At 41.4% G+C, this 24,639-nt stretch overlaps 1 protein-coding gene across 1 annotated transcript in view; it reads right to left on the bottom strand.

Moving 5' to 3' along the window:
* The window catches only part of LOC124113463 (myomodulin neuropeptides-like), a 47,041-nt gene extending 24,243 nt beyond the window's left edge, over nt 1-22,798 (bottom strand). Inside the window, exon 1 of the mRNA XM_046473817.2 lies at nt 22,478-22,798. Coding sequence (XP_046329773.1) covers nt 22,478-22,538 — 61 coding nt within the window. The 5' untranslated portion in view covers nt 22,539-22,798. The remainder of the gene's footprint in view (nt 1-22,477) is intronic.
* Between the last annotated feature and the right edge of the window lie 1,841 nt (nt 22,799-24,639).

Here is a 24,639-nt window from a genome sequence, read left to right as displayed (position 1 = left end):
AATGAATTCTTTTTTAATATATACATTTTAATTTAACCATCCCTGTAATATCTGAATACATCTAGCATAACGGTGGAAAGGGTGTTCAATCAAGCCAATAAATCCACGTGATTTACCGTTCACCCCCAAATCAGAATTTCATTTGATTAAAAAAATATTATATTAAATGTTTTTAAGATGGCCATCTTGTAATCCTAATGATGAAACTAATCGCCAAACAAAAACGAATTACAATATTTCTCCAATTTATTTCAGTTGTAAATTCTAATCTTTGCTTGGGGCTGCATGCAGGGCCCCTGATTCAGCAGTGGAACACATCACAACGATAATGAAGAATCGTGATAAAATTTAAAATTAAAATTGAGAACCATGTGATAGTTTGTATGCACGCTATGGGCAAAGCGATACTAACACGCACTTCATGCGATTGTGCTTCCGAATTGAGAAATAGCTCCAGCTAATAGATAGGCCAGTGAAATCCATTAATTCCTGGCTACGAATGCTTGTGCAGTGGCGTTAGGGTCGTCTAAAGATTGTGTGGGCACTTTGTTTAATGTGTTGCTCATGGTGTGTGACATATAGGTAAATACAGAACGAAGGACGTAGCGAGTGACCTGACTAGATACATTCGCGTTTAGCACCGTTGGTACTTTTAATTTATTTCCTAACAATGGAGCTAATGAAAGTTAATTTCTTTGGGTCTCTCATCAGTTGCGTTTAAGCTTTTGCTGAAACAGCTTTGGCTATAAAAAGATGGCCCATGTCACGATGGCTGTCTGGCGAAGCACGTATAGAAGGTGGTATGGTTAGGGGCTGTGCAGTGGTCGCGATTTCTGTATGGAGTGATTGAGATGTGTTTAGTATTCCGGGTATATCATGGCGTGTCGTCTTAAAGTGGGAGGAAAACCAGACGTGGACGTGGATCACTTTGGTGAAACCCACGAGCAGGGGTATGGTGCTGACAGTGTCACTGCAATTCTGAGTTTTGCATGGCATTCATTGTACATTGTACATGTATGGAGAGTATTGCCATAGCCCGCCACGCGTTGACAGCGTGATTGTCCCATAAAACTCCTAATTAGGGCCATAAAAAAATAAAAGATCTTCCGTATTAGTGCCATAAAACAATAAAATGGTTTTCGCAGAAATCCGCATATACCCACGGATTATTAGCGAATTGTTCGCAACTTATTCGCGAATTATCCGCAGTCTTCTCGGATTTGTATTGCAGAACACGATAACAGATTTCCATGTATATTTCACTACTATCACGATTTCAGCAATGTTTCAGCAATATCACGGGGGTCGGGGAATAGCATCAAGAATGACGTCGCCATGTGGGGAATTGAACTTAGAACGGGTTGTGAATAGGTATAGAGGTCATAGCGTTTACAAAGGTATACAGTATGTGACTTGGTACAGACTTCATGGCGTATAGGGGTTGTAAAGACTCTATACCAAGTTTACATGTACATATGTATAGGATGGGTACACGTTTTAAGGAGCGAAACGCGTTTATTGCCGAGGTGTTCGGGCTGTGTTGTATGGCCGTGGTGCGTGAATATTTCGAGATATTCGGGGCGTACATGTTATATAACGTCTACCAGGTGTACAGAATGCCAGGGTTGGATGACAGATGGAAACAGACCTCAATCTCTGGGATATGTATGAATTCGAACCATCGAGAAATGCCAGAAGCTGTGAATACAATTAAAGCCTTGGTAGTTATTGGCGGAGCATCTTTAACCCTTTAACCTAAGTCAAGGTTAAAACTACACGTGCCCTTTAAACATTAATAACACGGGTAAAATATTCAAGGTCAATACATATTTTCGTCGAATGACAGAGAAACTAGACATGGGGAAACTAGATGTCGACATGGACGTTTGTGAAGTTACATTGTGTGGCAATCATTTTGAGAAGAGAAACGGTCAAGGTTGCTCAACGCCAATCACATCCAGATGCCAAGAGGATCATATGCAATAATTCGCGAAATGAGATGCTTTCTGTACATAGAAATTACAGTTATTACTGAAGCCTATTTCATTTCTTCACGTGAAATTCCCTGTCAGCGGAAGTTCATTGAAAGTTTGAATCCTATTGTAATTATCGTGATGGAGAGGTCAAGCTTGTAATTATTCGCTGACACGACTCTCCACTCGCTCCCGGCGAGAGTGGGCCATTCAAAACCAACGTCACATTCTCTGTTGTATTATCCATAGCCTTAGGGTAAGGAATCAGATGAAATGTGTGTAAGCAAAGGCAAATGTATTCTTTCCTTCTGGTAAAAGGGTTTAAACAACCCTTTGATTTGACACGGCAAAAATCTTTTTAATCTTTTTAAAAACGTGCTTATCCCCATAATACATCGACAAATTATATGAGTCTTTGAAATGGTAACGAAGTGCACTTTTTTCTTCAAATTGTTATACCATTAAGCTATCCGCCAATTCCTCTGCGTTGAATAAAGATATTTGTCTTTCTGAGTACACGCGTACGTACCTTTCATTGCAATTAAGCTGCAGGGCAAAAGGAAGTATACTTTTGAAAATTGGATTAGACCAAAAAATTACAAACGTTATCAAAACATTACTAGGCTGTGAGATACTCATTGATGTAATGCATGTAATACCGATGATACCACATCAAATACCTCACCATAAATTATGGTTGTCTACTTTCTACTACCAATTTAGTAAAATTATGTCACTAATACAATCTGCTATTCTATCGGTAAGTTATACTTCAAAACTAATCCGTTTGTTTCTATGATTCTGTAAGTTTTTAACTGTTTTAAAGTTACATCACCGAGTGTCAGCTTCATGTGTGAAGAAAGCCCGAAGTCACGCAGGTCTCAGACGTTTACCGCTTCAGTGAATCCGACGAGGACTGGTAGGGTGTTGACAAACCTGCCGCCCAAAGGCCACAACTCTACACAGCGAATTGCTACGCCCAATGGTCAGCGCATCCTGTATCACCTAAGGTACTCTACTCTGCACAGCGAACCATGCCGTTGAAAAAGAGGACTTAGCAAGGATGTTGCACATTCACTGTTGGAGTCATGCTTTTCTCTTCCTCAAACAAGTTTAGTTTTGTGTAATTATAAGGATAAAAAGTACACATGATATCAACATATGATTCAAAGTAGACATACGTAACCGGCACATTTGATACTAAATGTAAAATGTAAAAACGTGAGGTTTCAACTGGAAAATGGGGCGATATTAATGTCCATTTCTTGATAAACGCAAGAGTATTTGATCATGTAAACATTTCAACGAGGTGGTTGTATTTGACCGCAGGTTCCTGTTCTTTTTTACCAGAATTGGCTGCACCGACAATGTACAAGAGCGACCGGAAAATGTTCGCAATGACGAACATCCTTTACTTTGGAAGTAATCTATCGCCAGAACTGAATTAGCAATAAGGCGAGAAAATGAGTCATCTACATATAGGTATTTTTGTAATAACTTCTAAGGCTTACATTCCCGGGAGATATTGGCGTTTCCCTCGCGATTAGTGTTATAATATCTCTTGATATTATGTTTTTAACTTTCTCGACATTTTTATTATCATTATATGACATGTTTAATTTTGGTTGATAAAATGGCGGATTTTTCTGAGTTTCTGATCAGTGAATAATTTGTTTTTATAGGCAGAGGTTGTTTTATCGTCGACATCTTCAAACGTGTCATTTGAAACCTCTGATTGACTAATCACAGTCGCATGTTTCTCCTAGTTATGTCTGACTCTGTGGCACACCGTCAGTCCGTCACGTCATTATGACATGCAATAGAATAAGTAAAAGCTACTTTCCCCACGTCTGGACGTTGTTCTTTGTCACGTTTCCAGTAACATTTATCATTTGAAATATTCATCGCGTTATGGCTGCTTATGTTGTATGTGTTAACGTATCGTTGATCATTACAGACTACTCTGAGTATCTTTGAGATTTAGTTGGAAACTGTTTGTGAATAATCACATGAAGTGCAACGAAGCGCTGGTCTCAGTCGTGTTCAACAGTTTTGGCGCTTTGGAAATATGGCATTTCTTCACCAAAAGCTTCTATGGTGAACAACCACCAGTAGCTAGGGTCTTGCAGGGGCACTATGCAAAGAGCAGTGTCTGTACATCCTCACGATCCCCAGATGGGTTGTTTATATCTCGTTGCTGGTAGCTTATAACCCGTGTTTTAGATAGTTACTTGGTGTGACAACATTTTTAATTTTCTATTTCTAGAACCATTTTATTGTCCTTTGGAGACATGGTTTCAAATATATATCTAGTTTCTCGTCGATTTAGAACTGAGATGAGACGTAAAGTTCTAACTCACTCACCCAATAGACGTAAGTGGTACCAACGAACCGCCTTAACAATAACTGCTGCATGGCCTCTACATTATATAGTAGAAAGTAGTTATGAGGGAAACAGGCCCTTGGTACAGTCAGCATAACGAGACGCCATTTCATTGTGTTCTCTGAGGTCCGCGCCACTTTGAATGTCTCGACGTGAAAAAGATGTTTGTAGTAATTTGGTTACCATGGAGAATTGCGTTATGTGTGTGTACTGATTATAACTTTCACATTGGACGTGGAGCAAATATTAGCAGCAAGAAAGTGATAGTGTAAGTTTCAATCGCTTCTATTTTTTAATAAAATATCCTTGATTAGAATTTCCGACGCCATCAAATATTACCCCTGGCGGTGAGAGAGGCCCCGCTTGAAGATTTAAGAACATTTCACGTCAATCATAACGGGGACTACATCTCGTCCTTAGTTCCGTCCTGAACAAGATTACACCAATCAATAGATATTCTCCAACCTTGGAATGACACATCCAAATTCAGAAAAAAATGAACAGAAGAACATATCCTTGTTTCGAAAGTTCATCCTTTTAAAACTACCGGATGAATAGCTGGCCCAAAAGTCCAGTAGCTCCCGGCAAAACTTGCACGGTGGAATTATAGAAGTATTATTTCATGTGGAGTTACATGACCTTCTTGTAGCGTGGCCATCGAGTTAGGTTAACGCCATTCCGACTGACTTTGACGTTCAGGGGAAAACTATGATGTACTCACATTTCAGAGTAGTAAACTGCCGAATGATTTACGACATTAGGAAATGTATGAAATTTGTTGGAAGACATAGTACCCTATCAATAAATTAATATTACGCCGTTGTTTGAAAGAAATTGCGCGGAATTTCCTTAAATCACGAGATATGGGTCGATTAAATACACACGAACTTTACGTGATAAATTTCCATGTATAAATCCGGTGCAGGTATTACATGGAAACAAATAAATAATCTAGTTAGTGTTTTTTGAATGACGTTGTTGGCCATTGTTTGAAATAACAACATTTATTGAAGCTGATTGTGAAAACGTTGTTGAAATACATAACATCCCAGCAGCCATATGACTCCGCTAGGGGGCACCGCTCGCGGTCATTCACAACAAGAGAGTCGTCCCAAGATCTGTTCCCGAGAGAGGAAACATAAAAAAGGTTTGTCTGTTATCTCCAGAATATCAAATTTATCCAAAATATTGTTTCGTGAATCTTAACAGCAAGGAGGAAATGTGTGATCATAGTAATGGTTCATAGCCAACGTGATGTTCTAGGGTATGGCAATACGCTTCGCCCGCAGCAGCCATAGGGAATATGGACATCAGCTTCAATTAAGTCTCATGCAGGTCTGCGAGAGGATCCCGTGTTCTCACATGCGGCATTAAGTCGTGAATGTTGTAGGGGAGAATGCACCTCGTACCGTTAAAAGAAGACGTTATTTGAAACCTGCTGGCTGAAGGAGAGTCTTCTCATGCAATTTGTTCGCTGAGGAGAGGAATATTGGCACCATGGCGATGGAGTTAAAGAATGAAAACGAAAAAAAACTATATCGTAGGAATATATTATCGTAGGAATATATTATTTTCTCCATCTCCCATTCTCTATGTCTCTAGATATGTACAAAAATTACATTATGGCATGGTTGAGTGAGTTGGGTTTAACGCCGCTTTGAACAGTATTTCAGTAATGTCACAGCCTGTCTGGTTAATGTGGGAAGAAAGCCCGAAGTGGTGATATCTTAGACGTTTACCTCTTTGGTGAAGCCCCCGAGGACGGTATCATTATGACATGAAGTTGAAGAAATAGAATAAGAATCACTACGATTCTTTATATTTAAAGGACATAAATGAGTGTCATTATTTAAGCTACACCACAGTCGCGTGTAAATGAGCGAGTCTTGGCACAACAACAAGGCACAACAATCACTGAAAACATGAGTAACGCCATGGGGTATGATGGCCAGCCAAATATGTCCACTCGATACCCTATTTTGTCGGTTCGTATGAAGAGTATGAGGTACTTGGGAACTATTATGATCCGGAATCTCCACATGCAGGTGACCAGTTCAAAACACTCTCCTTCTGTTGTTTGAGATTGTAAAAGACACATTAAAATATGACACGGAAGCTCCCATCTGTAGTCTGTTTATGTGGCCCGTCTCAATTAGTTCAGAGCATACAAACCTCGTAGCATGGACTCTGCTTTTAGTAGATATGTCTTATGGTTATGGAAAGAATGTTATTTGACAAGGGAAGGGAAGATAAAGGTTCGGGTATGTCCTCATTGTGAGACAGTGTACCGCGACTTGGTGGAAAGTTGCTCACACTATCAACCACCAGTTTGACTTGTCCCAACTGGCATACAAACACACATTCGTGTTGAGATTTATAAAGCATGTAATATGTATGCATCATTACTCATCAACACGTATACACAAAATTGGTAAGTGTATTCAATAATCTCTACAAAAGTTCAAAACCTCCTTCATCCCCATTGAATGATTCACCTACACACGAATACTTCCAAAGGCAACCTATTCAATTTGTGTCAATCAATAATCGTAATTGTATTACCTCTAACCTTGATAGTTTTTGTTTAGCTAACATAAAAAATGTATAGTGCAAAAAATAATTGCTTACCTCGAGTCATACATTTTCTTCCATTTAACTGACCAGACTAAGGGTAACGACAGACGTATGACAAGTACCTCGACTCTAATTCCCAGGGATGTGTCCTTAAGTTACACAAAAAAAGTGTAATTCAGTCTTACGCCTGTCAAATGTGTCTTTTGAGACGACGCTGTAAGCCTCGAACATTTAGACCAGTCTAACCCTTTCACATCGCATCTTTATCACAACATTTAAAGGCTTCAATGAGAGCATTGCAAGATGGTCTCCACTTTGATGCTCTCACTACCAAGGTGCCTACAAATGCTCGCAAATGCATTACTGCAAAAGCCGTATGTCACCGTATCTATTATCTTAATTTCCAATGCTTAAAATATCTTCCCAGTACGGAATTAAGGAGGGATTTACAATCAAAGAGAATGGTAGCTTTGGCGTGACGGAGGTGAAAATGTCCTAATTACCATAAGTAAATCTCCATTTATTTCATGCTTCCCTTACCCTGAAGTGCAGGAACTCTTACAAGATCAGTCATACATGTGTAAAGACACTAGTTATTGTTTTAAGGGTTGTAAAGACAGATTAGGTAATCTGAATGAATGGCAGGTTGCTACGGAAAACCGAATCAACGGAGTTTATGTGGTGGGCTGATGGTCTGTGTGTATTAAGGGCTCGCCAACGATGACTATCATCTGATAAGGCTGGGCAGTGCAAAATTAAGAAACACGTGCTTCATAAATGAATTGTCTCCGATGTGTGCCGTCGCTGAACAGGAGATTGAGCACTTACAGATTAAATCAGAATCTTTGATGTTGAACAAACAGCGGACTCTCTGCCGCTGCGAGTCTACTGTAACCATCCTGATTTCAATCATTAGATTTGATTGTGGTTTCTTCTCTGTAGCATTAAACACGGGAGCTCTTACTGTGTCAATGAATAGTGGTTTTGTGTCAGCAATTTTATTCCTTATTGTTTGGAAAACGAGTCTTGATGTCACATTGATAGCATGCAATCTAGCTGTAATCGGGGCAGATCGCACGTTTTTATTTAGTACATGTGGGCCGCACTTGTGTTGTGGAATTCGCTGGTTGGCGGGTGGGATGCGCTGGTTGTTTCGTGTGATGCACTGGTTCTATGTTGGTGTACAATGATTGACTGGAAAATTAAAGTTATCGTGGTTGCAGCAAGCTACTATTATTCACGAACGCTTGTTTTTTTATGGTGGGGGAGTGGAGTGGGATGTGGGAGAGGTTCGAAGAACGGAAAGAACGTGACTGTCTAATCTCAGGTGGATCTGTTGTGACCCGTGAGAATTCCCGGGTAAGAATTATACGTGCCCGGCAATCTATGCTTATAAGAGGCGACTAAATGGATCGAGTGGTCAAGCTTTGTGAATTGGTTGATGCATGTCATCATATCCCAGTCACGTCACGCTCATGATGTCAACTACTTGTTTGTCTGATCCAGACTCGAGTATTTACAGACTGCCATCATACAGCCGGAATATTACTGAGTGCGGCGTTAACAACACATAAAACAAAACTGAACCCGTTGTGTCGAGTTTCATTTTATAAAAAATGGTTAGTGAAAATGACATCAGCACATTAGTACTGACATTAATGTGACGCAATATGCTGGGATAAAACATGGACTGCGTGATTAGAGAGAACTTGTCGCCTTTTCGTCAATGAACGATATTCTCCCTGATGTATGATTATCGAATTAGGTACTAAAATATGACGAAATATTCGATGCTGTTCCCTATTCTAACTCGTACCATATGTGCCAGTATTTGTTCAGGAAAACGCTTGTTTTGCCTTTACATGTGTTTGTGAAGGGTGGCACGGATGTGACAGGATGCGCTTACCTTTTCGCGAACACCTGATAATGGTTCATAAACATAATTATGTTTATGATATAGTCGAAATCAAGATTTCTCATTATGGAAATGGTTTTGTCGCTTTTATTTACCAAGGTAGGTTATGCGAGTAGTAGTAGTAGTAGTAGTAGTAGAAGTAGTAGTAGTAGTAGTAGTAGGTACAACTGACAACAGTAAATCGTCTAACGCTACTTGATAACAGATGCCTTTTAAGTTTCGAAACCAAGGGTTCAACAACTAAATGTTTTAGTGAGTGAGTTTGGTTTTACGCCACTTTTAGCAATATTCCAGCAATATCACGGCTTCACACATTGTACTCATGTCGGGAATCGAACCCGGGTTTTGGCGTGACGAGCCAACGCTTTAACCACTAGGCTACCCGACCGCCCCCTAAATGTTTTAGGGTTATAGTAATCGTTGCCACACCAGTCTACCCTCTAAGAAGATGCATGCCAAGGTATTTCATTATCGGTTTGATTTAGTATCTCTGACTGTATAGGCGTCTATAAGGAAATGGAAGCAGTAGTGTATTACGCCGCTTTGAGCAATATTCAAGCTTTATCATTGCTTCTCATACTGTGGGGAAGGGGGGATTCGAACCCGAACTTCGGCATGACGAGCGAACGTTTTAACCACTGGACGCCTTCAAGCATCAACAACTAAAAATGTCCCCCCAAAGTACAAAAGTAAGATAATAAAGATGACTAAAATAATAATAGTTATAATGTTGCTGGGGAATTGATTAGTGGTTTGTTTGCATTACTCTGTGACACTTGTATGACATCTTTGGAATTCGCCGTCACGTTTGTGATATCCGATCTGATTACAAATAATTACCATATTAAGCAGCATTAAGTGCTGGGGCCTGTTGTGCACGTAACCTTAAACAGACTTCCCGGCGTGACCCGCGAACAATTCATTTTGTTTCTTGTAAATAAATGAAAATAGAAACGAAAAAAGGAAACAAACGTTTGACTGATAATTATCATGCCAATATTTCAAAGTTTCACGTTACATTAAAGAATGACCTTTCCAGCGAGCCAGAATGAGTTCTTGTCATACTCGTCCTCTCGTCGCCAAAAGAAAAAGCACTAAACCCTTTCCATAATCATAAGACATCTCTGCTCAAAGCAGAGTCAACTGTACGATTCCGACTATATCATAAGCCCATTAAAACGTGATGATACCAGGTGTCAGCGTATTACGTCACAACACATGCAAAGGCAAGTCAAGAGTTCACCTGAACATACACGGGGGCGCATGGTAAAGGCAAAAATATGGAATTGCATCTGAAATCATGTTGATCACTGACGCGTCAAATTTAGAATATATAACAGATGATTACCATATATGTATTTGAAAACGTACTAGGGCCTCAAATGATTTAAAAGTGGTCAAGTGGAAAAACTATATCCCCCTATTTATTGGAACTTTTTTTTTTAAAGAAAACCACCCCCACTCCGAATATCAAATGTTCCGTTACTTAGGAGTCAATTGTAGGTGGGTGTATGCAACACGAGTATACAATTGCTAGACATTTATTTCCAACAAGTATTTTGAACACATTCCAATCGACGTAACATCACATGTAGAAACTATTAAAAACATGTCAATCAGCAGTTCGGCTTCTCCCGTGGGATAGACAGACACAGATACGCTGTCGTGCATGCCCATGTGGTTGATGAAGTCGTCGCCTCTTTAAATCAACATAAACTCAACACGCTCTAATCCTTTAACACTGACAAATGTGCCGTGGTGCGTACTAAGGTCAGGCTCATAGTCCTCTATCTTCCTAAAAACACAGCTGATAATTCTCACATGAAGTCTCACTAGTGTCTCGCGAGAAGGAACGAGATGTTATGACAACCTTGACTGAAGGGAATGATAATTAAGAACAGATTGGCTCTGTGTTGCAAAGGTCTTCTGAGCCACTGCACAACGACAAAAGTGTGATTTATATTGCTATTCGCGTACAAGAACTGTAATTGAAATCAACTCCAGTGTTCGATACTTAACTTGTACGAAAAAACGATTAAAACGCGTAATTACCTGTTACGCTAAATGTTGTAAACAAATAGCTCTTCTTATTTCTTATCGGCATTATTCAACTTGAATGGTTTTGTTCAGAGTGTATTCTCTCTATGCCAATAAACAAACGTATATTCTCCGATAGGCATTTATACGTTTTAAGAAAATGAACACATGACACTTTCATGAATAACGCCTCCTTTATTGTTTGTAACAGCGTTTAAGGGCTAATTCTTCATCAGGTGATTTATTCGTTCACTAGAAGTCACCTTGAAACGTTGTTATAAACAACAAAGAAGTAGATTCTGAAAGTGTCATATCTTCAAACAAACTCGAGGTTTCGTTCACGTGTCCAATTTAGACCCGAAAAAACAGCATCACATATATATTATGTGTGCTATAAAGAGGACCTGTGCAGCAAGGTTTGGTGCCTCAGAGTCAGTTTAAATAAGTCATCTGTGTGATGTTTGTTTGCAACACTTGTAATATGCTGCCGGGAAAAGAAAGTACAATGTATAAAATTGAAAATTGGACTTAACTAAAACACGACAAACGTTATCAAAACGTTACTAGGCTGAAAACAGTCGCCGAAACAATGCAAGCTGAAGGCCCAAAACACAACTATGATACCCGTGTCAAATAAACCCCCATCGATTCACCATTTCTTGTTTGTTTCACTTTAGCCTCCTTTTGCCAGGAAGATTAATTAACTGTTGTTCAATTACAGATAATACCATAACATTAACAACCAGTTAAATTTGCTGTGCCTGTAAATTTGTAAGGGTCGTTTGCAGAAATAGACACCGCATTAGTAGCACCGGTTCATGTGTTGACTCGCATGTAGGGGCGGTGGGGAAGCCTAGTGGTTAAAGCGTTCGCTCGTCGCGCCGAAGACCCGGGTTTGATTCCCCACATGGGTACAATGTGTAAAGCCAATTACTGGAGTCCCCCGCTGTGATATTGCTAAAAGCGGCGTAAAACTATACTAACTCACACACTATGAATGGACTCTCTAACTATAGTAACAACTGATGTAAGAAAAGCACTTTGCCAATTACGACCAATGCATATATTACTTGTAAATTCAGCAGCAGTTCGTATACAGTGACACACAAATACCATTGGGCCAGGTTGCAGTGGCTAATGGACATTGGGGTATTGTTTCGACTCTCGCGAAAATAGGTCCTCAAATTACCGTGTCACTTTAATTCCCTTTATGAATAACGATACTCATAAAGTCGTATAGGTACCCTAACGTTAAAATAACGCCATTGATCCCGCGTTATGCTAGTAAATTACAAATATTGAATTGTTCTTCTTCCAGATTGATTTGTCAACAAAGTGTATGAACATTGTCCGGCGAACTAACGCACAATCACGTACAATCTCGCCTTGTATCTTATTAAGCGTTTAGGGGCTACGTGGGGTTTGCTATGGTGGATTAATTTAGAAATACGATAGCTCAGACTGTGTTTTATCACAACTGTGTTGTCAGAGATGGACCAATCGTTGACAATCGTTAAAAATTAGGTGTGTATTTTTTGTAACCCGCAATTTGTTTCACCTCATTGAGAAACAGAACAGTGAATAGAATCAATTTCAAGTTATTACAGGATGCCAAAGCTAACTGACACTGATTTGATTTTGTTTTTAAGTCAATACCAGTTTTCTTCTCAATACCACGATTGATTAAAAAAAAAGTTGTGTATGGTAAGTTTTTATGATTATGATGTATATAATATAAAACGTCAACGCCAGAGAATAACCAGTCTCGATTATCCAACGGTACAAATTCCATATGGGCGTAAAAGGCAAAATAGCGGTGAAAATTATATGGATGGATCACTAAAAATCATTGATGACATCAGGTGTTTGCGAAAAGGTACATTATTATGTGGGGGAATACCAGAAATGGGCTTCATACATCGTACCCAGGTTGAGGATCGAACATGAAGCTTCTGCGCGATGAGCGAACGCTTTAACCGCTGGACTATCTCACCGCCCTGTTTAATGTAGAGAGCCAACGTGATGCAGATCGGACTCGTTTACAGGTAGCACGAGTATGACGCTCACAGACAAAGGGTCATACTCAGGACGGTACTTGGATTCGAACCCAGGACTCACGGGCCAAACTAAGGGACACAACACTGTGCCCCTAAAAAGGTACGGCCAGATATCCAGACTGATAACGATTTGTAATCAATAATCCCCTTGTCGAGATGAATGAGTGAGTGAGTAAGTGAGTACGGTTTTACGCCGCTTTTAGCAATATTCAAGCAATATCACGGCTGGGGACACCAGAAATAGGCTTCACACATTGTACCCATGGGGGAATCGAACCCGCATCGTTCACGTGCCGAGCGAACGCTTTACCACTAGGCTACCCCACCATCGCGTCGAGATGAGGATGGTGTACAAACGTCCAAATACAAGTATAGGATTTTGTAAAATGCCTTAAGTTCTGGATCGGTATGGCAGCGGTGAGATGGCGCAGCACCGAGTTACCTCAGCGTCGCGTTAACTGTAACTGAATGAACGCGTCAGTCATATCAGCGTTAGATACAACAACATCAGTAGCATGGAGACAAGGGGCATGCTTCAACTGTAGCCAGCGAGTCTCATTGATTCTGTCATCTTTAACAAAGCCCGAACTCTAGACATGAAACATTTCATCCTCATCTTGTCAGCACCATACCCGTGCTCGTGGGTTTCACCGAAGTGGTAAACTTCTAAGACCTGCATCACTTCGGGCTTTCCTCACACATTAAGCTGACACGCCGCGTTATAACTGGAATACTTTTAAAAGCGGCGTTAAACCCAACTCACTAACTCACTCATCCTCATCTGCAAATACAACTAATATAATGTTATATTCTATCATATTTAAAGTTATTCCCCTTCTGAAGATTGAAAAAAGATAAGTTATTAAATAACATTTTCTCCCTGGCGAGGTCTGGAAACATAAGTTTGTCATGTCAAAGTATGGAGTTCATCTTCATTCCCACAACCTGAATTATAGCACCGACAGCGTTTATTAAACATTTCGTAAACGTCTTTGGCTTTTGAACTTTCCCATGTGATGCAGTTAGTTTCTTGGGGTCACTTAGAGGCAATATACAAGTCCGGGGGATTGATTCCATCTTCAGACTTTGGTTAGTTCCAATAGGAAATCAGAAATTGGTATTAACCTTTAACATGCGATCGCTTAAACAAACAGCTCCGCAAAGAAATAGAATTAATTCGTCAGGGTGGACAGAGTTTTAGGATAAACTATCAGCCAGAATGGCTGACCGTGTAGTTCCCGGCTGTGAGATATAGGAATCCGAGCGGAAGAAGGAAAAGCCAGGGAGGAAGTGGTTTTCATTCTGCTATCTCCTTGGCGTCAATCGGTATCGATAAGCTATATATCTATGTCTGACGTCTTGGCTGGTGATGCGATTTTGCGCTGACATTAAAGGGGCTTTCCAGAATACAAGCCAATGGAAGTTGATATGTTCTTTAATCAGTGTTCTTACGACAACATTAATGTATTAGTTTCTGAGTTAAAAAGATCTAGGTAAATTGGCAGTTCTTGCAAATTTCATTTAAATTCATTCAGAACCGTCTTTGCCTGCCAGCTTACATTGAAGGATGCGTATCAAGGTAACCGCCAGCAAGTTCCTTAATTACTGCGAGATGACGTCGCAGTTGCACCATGGCATTAAATAAGGGTCTAGACCGAGACCGGCACGGACAGGAGACATGCGAGCAAAGTCTCTCTTCAAGGTTTTTACATTCCGGCAAATCACTAATTGTACTGGGAATGGATGTGTTGTTCGACGTTGTCATGGATATCAGTCACACCTGTCAAGTATTGCCTCACTCACATGATTCAGACGATCCAGCAATAAGAGCTCATAAAGGAATGAATGAGTGAGTGGGTTCAGTGGCTCTCAACAGTATTTCAGTTATATCATGCCATGTCAGCCTAATGTGGTAGGAAAGCCTGAACTGATGCAGGTCTCAGACGTTTACCACTTCTGTGAAACCCACAAGCACGGGTATGGTGCTGCAAACCTAGAAACGGGATGAACCGGGATTCGAACCCACGATTATAGTTTTCTGGCCTGCCCAAGGGACGCAACTCTTAACAGCGACTCACGGTACTTTAGACGACTTGGCTACCGTGCCGCCCATAAATGAATGAAACTACACGAGTAATTGCTTGTGGATATTTGGGCTTCTGGGTGTAAATACAGTACGAAAGAAGGATCTCTTACTTTAATATCCACGATAGTCTTCTTGACGAGGAGGGGGCACGGGTGGCCCAGTCATCTAAGGCGCCGCCGCGATTCGCTGTGCAGAGTTGCATCCTTTGGCAATCCCGGTTCGCCCCGATTATGTTTCTAGGTTTGTCAGCACCATACCCGTGCTCGTGGGTTTCACCTTGGTGATAAACATCTGAGACCTGCATCACTTCGGGCTTTCCTCCCACTTTAATCTGACACGCCGTGATATAACTGGAATACTGTTAAAAGCGGCGTTAAACCCAACTCACTCACTCACTCTTCACGAGGAACAAAGCCCCAGTGTACCAGTTTTCTCGTAATTGAGGCGCAGGAAAATCTCCATAAAGATTAACCGCTGGCAATTTCTAGATATAAATTTACTACGAATCTTCTCGCCATGCCTCATTTCAAGAAAACACTAAAATGCATAAAATACTTCCAGACCGTCTGGAAGCTAACACTCACCCGCATATGTCGTTATATTTGATATAAAGTCAGAAGATATAACAGTTTTCTTATCACAATAATTGGTATGCTGCATGTAGACTCAATTCAATTCACATTTATATGTTTTCGATATGATGATAAATACACTTAGTGTACTCCATCCAGCCTCTGTATACGAACCTATCCGAGTTGTGGAACTGTGAATATTGCTTACAGCCATGCTATGGTATGTATATAGACACATACCGTGCTCCGTATTTCTATAATGGAATATCGATAATTGGGGATCTAAGTTGCGTTGGTGCCTTTCCTTGAAAGATTATTTGTGCACATAAGGGTGCATCTCTAACTGCCCTCGTTTCAATACCACTCTTGCACTATGAATTATGTCATCAGTCAATATGCGGTTCTTCTTATAACATTACGATAGTAAGCAAAAGGCTTTTAGCTAGATCAATAGATATATCCAGGATGAAAGTCAGCAGCGTATAGTTATCTGAAGCATGCATTACTGTTATCCTTAGGATGACTTGGAAATTAATGATAAACGCTTAAAACAACAATCATGTAACTGTATTAATTCTTCGTTGAACTTTCCTGAGTGGGAGACGAACGTTTTGTATAACCTCTATGGTTATAACACTCTGCATTTACCATTCAAACACACGCAGTCTGCGTTAAGGGAGATATAATTCGCAGGGATAAATGGTATTCTTGCGTGGGTCTTTCTATTATCTATGATTTTGTCCAATTCTTAGGGAAAGGTTCCATTTGTTTTGTAAATCTTACGTGTATTTGACGGTAATTTTTTGTGTGTGTAATAAGAGCCACATTATTCAATCTTCTGTATCCTAACTGTATTTGTAACTGTACTACCCGCCTTTCTACACCACCCTACACCCCCACCTTCCCACATAACCCACCGTCCTACCCAACCGTCCTACCCACCCCACCGTCCTACCCACCCCACCGTCCCACATAGCCCCACCGTCCTACACACCTCACCGTCCCACATAGCCCCACCGTCCTACACAACCCACCGTCCTACACACCCCACCGTCCTACACGCCCCACCGTCCTTCACACCCCACCGTCCTACACACCCCACCGTCCTACACACCCCACCGTCCTACACACCCCACCGTCCTACACACCCCACCGTCCTACACACCCCACCGTCCTACACGCCCCACCGTCCTTCACACCCCACCGTCCTACACACCCCACCGTCCTACACACCCCACCGTCCTACACACCTCACCGTCCTACACACCTCACCGTCCTACACGCCTCACCGTCCTACACACCCCACCGTCCTACACACCCCACCGTCCTACACACCCCACCGTCCTTCACACCCCACCGTCCTACACCCCCCACCGTCCTTCACACCCCACCGTCCTACACACGCCATCGTCCTACACACCCCACCGTCCTTCACACCCCACCGTCCTTCACACCCCACCGCCCTACACACCCCACCGTCCTACACACCCCACCGTCCTACACACGCCATCGTCCTACACACCCCACCGTCCTTCACACCCCACCGTCCTACACACGCCATCGTCCTACACACCCCATCGTCCTACACACGCCCCACCGTCCTTCACACCCCACCGTCCTACACCCCCCACCGCCCTACACACCCCACCGTCCTACACACCCCACCGTCCTACACCCCCCACCGCCCTACACACGCCATCGTCCTACACACCCCACCGTCCTTCACACCCCACCGTCCTACACACCCCACCGTCCTTCACACCCCACCGTCCTACACACCCCACCGTCCTACACTCCCCATCGTCCTACACACCCCACCGTCCTACACTCCCCATCGTCCTACACACCCCACCGTCCTACACGCCCCACCGCCCTACACACCCCATCGTCCTACACACCCCACCGTCCTACACACCCCAGAGTCCTTCACACCCCACCGTCCTACACACCCCATGGTCCTACACACCCCACCGTCCTACACACCCCACCGTCCTACACGCCCCATGGTCCTACACACCTCACCGTCCTACACGCCTCACCGTCCTACACGCCCCATGGTCCTACACACCTCACCGTCCTACACACCCCACCGTCCTACACACCCCACCGTCCTACACACCCCACCGTCCTACACACCCCACCGTCCTACACGCCCCATGGTCCTACACACCTCACCGTCCTACACACCCCACCGTCCTACACACCCCACCGTCCTACACACCTCACCGCCCTACACACCTCACCGTCCTACACACCTCACCGTCCTACACACGCCCCACCGTCCTACACACCCCACCGTCCTACACACCCCACCGTCCTACACACCCCACCGTCCTACACACCTCACCGTCCTACACACCTCACCGTCCTACACACCCCACCGTCCCACATAACCCCACCGTCCTACACACCCCACCGTCCAACACCACCCCGGCGCTTCCCAGTGTTAAACCAGTCTATTCCTATTTGAGACAGCAATGTGGAAAAACAAAAACAGTCTAGGTTGGGTAGACACGTTCGTTCCGTACGTTGCAAGCTATGCAAAACACAGGCCTTTTAAAACCTCACTTCTACATTTTTCGCAGATTTATCGTGTAATTCAAGCAAAGCTAACAGTCCATTTTCCTTTTAACAGCCTCTACTAAAGACCCTCAGAGTCGACTCCGCTTACAATCCCAATCATGACAAAGAACAAGATTTACATTTACTAATACTTCATGGATATATTTTCTCATTGGGAAACAATTAATCAATTAGAAGTGTAATCATAATGACTGTTTTCGTCCGGAGGGAGTCTTCTGGATCATCAATGACCTAGAACTGTGCATCATTTGTGTCTCAAATGGGCTCAAAGAGGGTGTTTTATCTGCTCATCAATATCTCTTACGTTCTGACATTCTTCAGGTCCCCTGTGTATAGTTGCTCGGGTTTAAGTGACAACGGTATCTACCTACATTGGAGAGACTGGTCGTACAGCGTAAATCATTGTGACACGATATTCAAGTATGCGAGATCATATCGATATCTTTAAAGAAGCTAAATATGTTTTTAATCTGTATTGGAACTTTTTTCGTTGATACGAGAATGTCAACCATATGGTTGAATATAACACTTTAATATACTTCACAAATAAAGATATTTTGAGTTGAAACCAATAATCTTTTCTTGTCGATGATATGTGAGCTATTCGCCGAACTTGTCACACATGAATAATGACAAATCAAAAGCAGGCAAACTTTCCACGACAGTCCGTTTCGATAGTTTATCAAATTCAGTGCCACGTTGTTGATGGAATCAGTCTTAATAAGCCTGTAATCTTGCTGTATCAATTCAAGAAGTGTTACCAGAATTTCAAAGTGTTTAAACCTTTGTATGACACGTAACATGTAATACAGTCAATATTTAAAGCAAGTGAGTGAGTGAAAAATTAACATCACACCGGCACTATTTCAACCATATGGTGTCAATCAATATTTAAAAGAAGGCAAGCAATGACATTTTGCGCAAAACATAGAACCCTCAAAGGATCTTTTCAATGGTTAACTGAAATATTTCTGGTAATGTTACACAAGTTTGAATCCACCACGGCGACTGTACCAGTGACGTTGGAGACGTTGGAGACGAACGTGCGTCTGTGGCCGTGTATGTAGGCACTGCCTCTTTTTATTAGTTTGCTTTCTACACAACCGATTATTTTTCTCAAAGACCCGTAATCACCTCTCTGATAAACCGAGTTTGTATTTCAACCAAACCTATTTTTTGTAATTTACAGTTGTCGCTCGAATCAAAAGGATTACTGCCATTAAATGAACACAAAACATTCCCACTAATTCACCGAAGACTTTCATCCAACAAGTTTGGTATTTGACATAGTGTAGTGATCCTTTTATACCATAACATCACAAGCATCTTCATCTTTCAACTCCTCATCATTATCAATCAACCCCAAGAGACGCATTTAACCGTAGTAATGAAATAAGGTAACGTTGAATGCCATGATTTCCCGGAATACTTCTGTCACGGACGTCCATCAGTAAAACCAGAATGATGGATTCAGCATATATACGTTGATGGAGGTTTGCGCCGGCTTCATCTTTCCATATGATGTAGTTTGTCATAGGATGTGCGTGTTTGCCGCAATACTCAGTGGTGTTTGCTTAGCTTCATCAATACGTTTGTACACATCACAGCTGTGGTATTAAGGTTCTAACATGCTTAATATGTGTCAACCGTTATCAAATCAAAATAGTATTCTCCGTGTGTACGATTTAATTGTTAAATGGTGTTCTGGTTAGATCCAATTTATAATTATAACTGGGTGTTAAAGGGAAAATAGCGGTGAAAAATATAAGAATGGATCACTGAAAATTAGTGACGACATGAGGTGTTCGCGAAAAAGGTAAGCGTGTTCTGTCCTAGTACCCGTCACTCACACAATCTACATAACATGTATGTGTGTTGCCTCACACGTGTCATAAACGTTATTCTTTGATTGACTGTTCAAACATATATTCCACATGACCGAAAAAAAGTGTGTATCTGCGTTTCTGCTTAATCCTGGCTGGTCATCAATTGACGTATGTTATTTTGTGTAGATGTCCACACACACAAACACGCCTATGCTACATTTACCTAATGCAAACAGACACCAACTAAACCATAGCTTATACCAAGTGGTAAACGTGATTGAGGGTTTTACGTTGTTACACTGAAATAACATTGTCGTTTCTCAGTTGATTAGACTAGAGGACAGATGTATATTTTGTATGGGCAATATGTTTACGACTCAAGGTTGACAGATTGGCGTTACACTGTTACAACAGAGGTGTTACAAAATCAAGGTGAATAGCTGAACGATTTGTATCATGCTGTTTTCCCCAATATGTTAAACACTCAAGGTGAATAGCTGAACGATTTGTATCATGCTGTTTTAACCAATGTGTTAAAGATTCAATGTGAATAGACGATAGATTTGTATTGTCATGTTATAAAGAAGGCGTAACGTAAAGGTTTGTTCGTGGTTGTTGATGTCTTGCCGTTTGTACCACTCATTTTAATAACAACACGCTACAATGGATACATTCCGTCGTGTACCTAACCAGACATTTAAGACTTCAGGCCCACCAAAATTAGGATGCCCAGAGCAACAGCGCGAATAGCAATACACAAAATGCCAAGATCAAGATGTCTAGCGCGACAAGCCCAATGTTCCAGCATTGTTCTGAAGCTTAGCGATGCTCCGGTGGTTACAGCCCTTGCTCCACGCTCTCTGTACCGGGTTCTAGTCTCCAGCATAAGTACAGGTTGTGAAAAGCAACACTTGCCAACTTGCGTTGTGAATCAAGTTCATACTTCTATGTCGTCTGTAAAAGTTGTTAGGCTACCTAGAGCGTTTATTACTTTAGGAAGGATTGTAGAGGGCAGAACAAACGTATTCAAACGGTTATGTGATTAAATATGTTTGAAATTAATCACTGGATTATTGGTGTGTACAAGTACACGTGTTTGAGTCAGCGATTGATTGAAAGCGGAAGACTCAAAATTTATGTTTCACATATTGTATCGTGTGGGAATTTAACCTGAGTTACTGCGAGATATCGAACGCCTTAATCACGAGGCTACCTTACCTTCCTGTATGCCATGGGACACTACTTCTAAAGGGAAGCTTAGACAATGTACATCGTTACTCGTGGATGATACAACAAGAGATGGGTAAGGGATGAAAGATTACACGGATCTGAATACTTATGTCATTTTAGCCCATTGATAATTACACGTATATGAGGATGATTTACAAAGAAATTGCCATAACATCAACGTGATGTGATTATTTGAAAAAAATATTAATATATACATTCTCATATATCAATGAACACAAGAGCGTATATCAAATATACATGACAGTGCCAACAAGATTCTACGCAGCTGAGTCAGAATATGGTTTTAAGGAAACGTCTCGCATGCCATGTCATCCGAAAGCTTAGTGAGACGAGCGTTCATTCATGTTTCTAGCTATGGATGGCGCCTCTTCACGACCACCTGGTCTAATCACTGCACATGTCTTGAAAGAAAGCGATCCATATTTAATGGAACTTCGCGGCAGATAGATATACAACTGGCAGTCATGCTAGACGTTAAAAATGCATTACACGTAATGCAATTCCATGCTTCCATGATGTCATTAGACGGTGAAACATGCAAGGCTTTCCCTGTTTAATTAGTGAACTTTACATAGATGCATTAGTCTCCATGGCGTATTGGTTACTTGTACTCATATTCCAAGTGATCGAACATCGTAAATGTAACATATGACGTAAATAAAAGCGACAAAATCCTTTCATAATCATAAGAAATGTCTGTTAATACCGTCGTTGCCTCACCATTGATTTGTTATCGCTACTTGACAGAACGAACGTAGTGTTTTAATGGTTTTACTAAGGTGCAAATTATGACGAAAATGTTTGAAAGAATGCTGGTACTGACTTCAATTGAGAAACTGCCTTTCGTTTAGCAAATCGATTGTAAGTTATCACGAGCGCTGAACGATTTAAAGGCGCTTCAGTCTAACCAACGCAAATATTGAGCAAATTAGCAGTAAAAAAGTTGGCACAACACAAGACTGAGTATCATTGCATTTCTTGTCAGTAACCTTGTGTGGAATCTATAAAAGTGACACCTGATTTAGATTTAAACGAATTAAGTAAATCCTTGTGGCACATCTACCAAATATAATTAAACCTGAAGAATTGTCGGATATATCAAGGAATAGGCTCTTTGTTAAAGTATATAATAAATAATGGCATAAGGGAATACTCTGTGGAATTTTAGAATAAATATTTTTCAAATATCAAGTGAGAAGGAGACTGAGAAAACGGCTTACCTTGTTTGCATATAACGAGTAAGAGAACGGTAACAGCTTTGGCAAAGAGAGCAGCGTTCATGTTGAGGGTAGAGAGTAAGTTCCGGTGGTGAGATGTGTCTCCTTGCTTGTCTCCGCTCTCTCTGCGACGCGGCTCGGTTGTGGGTGCTTTTTAATCTTCACTTCACTTCTGGTTTCAGAAAAAAGTTGGCGTTCTTTTGAATATTAAAAATAGTTTTAATTTCCCCTTTCTGTCAAGTCCAAGTTATCCCCGAAGTCTCGGACAGGCTGGAATGTATATTGACAAAATGGAAGGGAAGTTTCAAGTGTGTGGTCGTTCCCCACGCTACCATACAACTTAGCCAAATCCCTTAATGGATTCAGAGACTGGCTCCTCCCCTCCCAGTAACGCTGTGTTTGTGGGGGTTGCGTGGGGCTGTGGGGAGGGCCTTAGCCTTCATCCGTGTATTTACATACCATCAGCGCCCGATGGACCGCTTAACATTATGGAACTGCAGCCTCATATCGGGTTAGGCGATCGAATTCCTTAAATTGACTGCATCAATATAATATTGACAGAAATGAGGGATCGGACGATATGCCATGTTTCTACAACAATCAAACAACGGCAGTAAGATAACGGGATTTGTCTGAATGCCGCTGCTTGTATGGAATAGCGTAAAGGTTACCCTGCGTTCAAGCAAATCTAAGATTTGAGGAAATCAGAAAGATTTAAATCCATTTGCAGCGTCCATATCTGCGAGGCCTCATTGATAACATACAGTGTATGAATTGTAGGACCCCAGACTTTCGTGTTCAATGAGGGTTCGCCTGTTGTAGACTTTTCAGAGTAAATACACTCTCTGTCTGGACGAAGAGCCGTCCTATAACCCTGAACATACAGCTATATTTCACACGCTGTTATAGTCATTTCTGTTGCATATACACTCCAGGGAAGTGCAGTGTTATGGCTTGACGCATACAAAGTTTAACATCTTTCCGCGAACACCTGGTGTCATTACTATTTGATAGTGATTCATAAACACATGCTCATGATATAGTTGACTTTTCAGAGTAAATACACTCTCTGTCTGGACGAAGAGCCGTCCTATAACCCTGAACATACAGCTATATTCCACACGCTGTTATAGTCATTTCTGTTGCATATACACTCTAGGGTAGTGCAGTGTTATGGCTTGACGCATACAAAGTTTAACATCTTTCCGCGAACACCTGGTGTCATTACTATTTGATAGTGATTCATAAACACATGCTCATGATATAGTTGACTTTTCAGAGTAAATACACTCCCTGTCTGGACGAAGAGCCGTCCTATAACCCTGAACATACAGCTATATTTCACACGCTGTTATAGTCATTTCTGTTGCATATACACTCTAGGGTAGTGCAGTGTTATGGCTTGCCGCATACAAAGTTTAACATCTTTCCGCGAACACCTGGTGTGATTACTATTTGATAGTGATTCATAAACACATGCTCATGATATAGTCGGAATCGTACAATCGACTCTGCGTTATGCAGAGATTTTTATCAGATATGGCAAGGGATCTGTCGCTTTAGTTAAGTCGTGTAAAGATCTATATCAGGTGATGGTTGTACCCTAGCAGTGGAAATGCATAAAGCAGCTTTCTATTTTTCAACAGTAAGCGTACATTGGTTGTCTTAACAACCTTGCAGTGGAACTATATCACTGACAATACCGTTCATTGGGAGACAATTTACATTCCCAAAACACTCAAGGCTCGCTAGGCTGACCAGATGATAAGGGCCTGTGTGGTAATTTCATTGTGGATATAACAGTAGTAAGGATGGTAGTAGCAGTGGTAGTAGAAGCTGTTGATAAAGATGGAAGGAGGGATAGTGTAGACGCATAAATTACATAGTACCTGTAGTAGTTGGGGTAGTAATGGCAGTATTGGAAGCAGTAGTAGCTATGGTGCTGGTCGTATTAGGAGTATTGGTTTTGATAGTAGTTGCGGTGGTGATAGTGGTATCAAGTGATACTACTACTACTACTACTAGTAGTAGTAGTAGTAGTAGTAGTAGTAGTAGTAGTAGTAGTAGTAGTAGCAGTAGTAGTACTACGAATACTACTACGAATACTACTTCTACTACTACGAATACTACTTCTTATACCACTACAACTACTACTACTACTACTA

The sequence above is a fragment of the Haliotis rufescens genome, unplaced genomic scaffold, assembly GCF_023055435.1.
Source record: "Haliotis rufescens isolate VD_foot unplaced genomic scaffold, xgHalRufe1.0.p SCAF_6, whole genome shotgun sequence".
NCBI lineage: Eukaryota > Metazoa > Mollusca > Gastropoda > Lepetellida > Haliotidae > Haliotis > Haliotis rufescens.
This window is presented reverse-complemented; position numbering and strand designations above follow the sequence as displayed.